A 2,755-nucleotide genomic window follows, 5' to 3' on the forward strand; every position below is an offset into this window, starting at 1 on the left:
GCAGTGCTGTTCGGCAGTTGTGAGGGAGCTCTCTGGATTTCAGGCACTTTCTGGGATTCCACAGCCCAAGCAGCCCTGCCCGCCCTGCCAGCCTCAGGGTGACTATCTTGGCCCTTGGCCCTGAATGTGGCGGTAACGCAGACATCTCTCTGTGGGGCCTGAGGCCTCCAGTGGGCCTTCTTTCTGTCCAAAGCCGGCAGTGAGACTTGGGGCCAGGAGGTTTTTTTTTTCATTTAGGGTTTGGGAAACCTCTGCCCACACGCACATGCCCCTCTGGTCAGCTCAAGGTAAGCCATGCTGACCTGCCTGCTCGGGTCATCTTGACTTTCCCCTTCTTCCCTCGGAAGCCTGGCCTACTCCGCCCAGTGTTTAGCTCTTTTGTGGCCAGGTTGGGGGAAGGATGGATGGACATCCCCCCCCTCCCCTTTTGTACACTGTGTCCTTATCCATTCTGTTTTGGAAAGATTCTGCCTCTTTTGTTCCAGCCCTTTTAAGGACTGTTGTCTCCAAAAGCCTGGGGCCTGGCTCACGGTCCTGGGCGGACGTGGCAGGTTTGGCATTGTCCGCAGTACAAGCCAGTGAGTCATACCAGCTGTGCCTGTCAGGCCAGCACCCACCAGCCCCTTCTTCTAAGGAAGGGGACCTGCTTTGTTAATTGGTGTGCAGATGCGTGTGTAGGGAGGAATTGCCTGTCACGGGTGTCCAGGGCTGCTCTCCCGGCAGGCTGCTCTGCTAGGCAAGCCAGGCAGGGCCCAGGAAGCCGGAAGCTATTTCCTGGACAGCCGATTCAGACTCTGGTGCTGGCTCCCAAGTGGCCCCTGGGGCACTTTGACCACCACTGTCTGGGACATACAGTCATTGCCACCTCCTCCCCCAGCTCGCCAGAAATAAATGCAACTTCCCAGGCCCGCCCTGCAAGGAGACACCCAGCTTGGCAGCTGTGGTTGTCCTGAACTTTCTGAGTCCTGTCTTTGTTCTCCTAGTTCTTCACACAGTTGCACGTGCAGCTGGTGTGTTTCTCTCAGGTTGGTCACACCTGGGTCTTGGGAGGTCAGTGATGGACCATTGAGAGGCTTGCAGTGGATGGGTTGACACAGGACAAATGAGTGTCAATTCTAGAATGTAAAGCTGATCATCCAAATAACAAAAACTTAAAATTAAAAAAAATAATAATTATGTAATCAAATGGAGAACTTAACATTTGACCTGTCCTGGGAGCAGTACAGCCAGAGAGGAGGTACAGGCAAAATTTCATTGCATGTACTTTGGACATGTTGTCAGGAGGGACCAGTCCCTGGAGAAGGGTATCATGTTTATTAAAGTAGAGGGGCATAAAAAGAGAAGAAGACCCTCAAGGAGATGAACGGACATACTGAGACCCCGACAGGAGTGGCCAGAGTGGACGCGAGCACAGCCACGTCTGTGAAGGGTGGCTCTGGGCAGGCAGCATTCATTGCCATATAGCAGGTTGCCGTGCGTCAGGACAGACTCCACGTCAGCAATAACAGTCCACCCGGTTTTTTCAGTTCTTTGTTCTGGTCATGGCAGGCAGGGACACCCATGGTTTAGTTCTTATTTGACTCGTTGCCATCAAGTTGATTCCCGCCCAGAGCACCGTAGAGGACAGCCCCGGGGTTCCGAAGCTGTACGGGAGCAGTCCCATCTTCCTCTCATGGAGCAGCTGGGCCTTTGAGCTGCTGACCGCACAGTTAGCAGCCCAACGCGCAGCCGGGCAGCTCCTGAGGTCCTTTCATGTCCTGTAGCGATATGCAAGTTTTCTTAAAACTACAGTTAATTAGTATAGTTAAGAAGGCAGTAAGTCGTGTCACGGGGCTTAGTTTAGACACAAACTGTGTGTAGGTTTGAATCCCGGAAGTGCCACTCCCTAGCTGTGTGACCTTGGGCAGGTCATTGCACATCTCTGAACCTCAGCTCCTCCGTCCCTTGTAGGGCTGGTGTAGAATTTAAATGAGAACGAGAACCACGGTGCTTAGAACCTTCTGGTGCACACACAGGCCCCCAGGCATGTTGACCAGCAGCCTTTTCCTTGGAGACTTAACTGATGGTTGGGGAGCACCACGGGGGCGCGTTGCTGCTGGATTGCTTAGCATAGGGGAGCAGTAAAGGGAGGCCGTGACTTACCGTGACGTCAGGGGCATGGGTGTCGTGATCCACTGCAGGGTGGCTCAGGTGGTTTGGGAGATGACGTTCTTCGGGACTGAGGCAGCGGGTGGGCATCCAGCGCATTTCCAGCGTCCACATCAGTCTCTTGTCTCTGTTGGATGTCCACAGGCCAAGCCCAGCATTCGGTGTTTCATAAAACCCACCGAGACGCTCGAGCGGTCGCTTGAGATGAACAAGCACAAGGGCAAGAGGCGGGTGCAAAAGAGACCCAACTACAAAAACGTTGGGGAGGAAGAAGACGAGGAAAAAGGGCCCACTGAGGAAGACCACGCCGCCGCCGAGAAGGCTAAAGGTACAGAGGGTGGTTCAAAAGGCACCAAGACGAGTGGGGAGAGTGAAGGTGAGTGCGCCCGCGACGTCGCCCCGTGGGGAGCCAGGCTGCCATCCTGCCTCCGCCATCCCCACTGTCCCCTCCCGTGTGCTCAACACCGCAGCGGTTCACCCCACTCTAGACAGCCCAGCCACGCAGCAGCGTCTTTACTGCCCTGTACCTCAGTTTCCTCCTCTGTGGAGCGAGGCGAGCAGCGGGCTGCTTTGTAGGGTCGTCCCAAGGATAAAGTGGTGCCTGCTG

At 55.0% G+C, this 2,755-nt stretch overlaps 1 protein-coding gene across 8 annotated transcripts in view; it reads left to right on the forward strand.

Annotated features, from left to right (window-relative positions):
* The window catches only part of CLEC16A (C-type lectin domain containing 16A), a 197,043-nt gene that overhangs the window by 51,743 nt on the left and 142,545 nt on the right, over positions 1–2,755 (forward strand). For 5 of the 8 annotated variants that reach the window (XM_045285553.1, XM_045285563.1, XM_045285557.1 and 2 more), the window contains one exon: positions 2,293–2,524. In XM_045285553.1, the coding sequence (XP_045141488.1) occupies positions 2,293–2,524 (232 nt within the window). The remainder of the gene's footprint in view (positions 1–2,292; positions 2,525–2,755) is intronic. The other 3 variants (XM_045285560.1, XM_045285570.1, XM_045285571.1) reach the window with 1 other exon arrangement.

This window comes from Echinops telfairi, unplaced genomic scaffold (assembly GCF_000313985.2).
Source record: "Echinops telfairi isolate 266 unplaced genomic scaffold, ASM31398v2 ScPeMD7_5;HRSCAF=22, whole genome shotgun sequence".
In the NCBI taxonomy this organism is placed as follows: domain Eukaryota; kingdom Metazoa; phylum Chordata; class Mammalia; order Afrosoricida; family Tenrecidae; genus Echinops; species Echinops telfairi.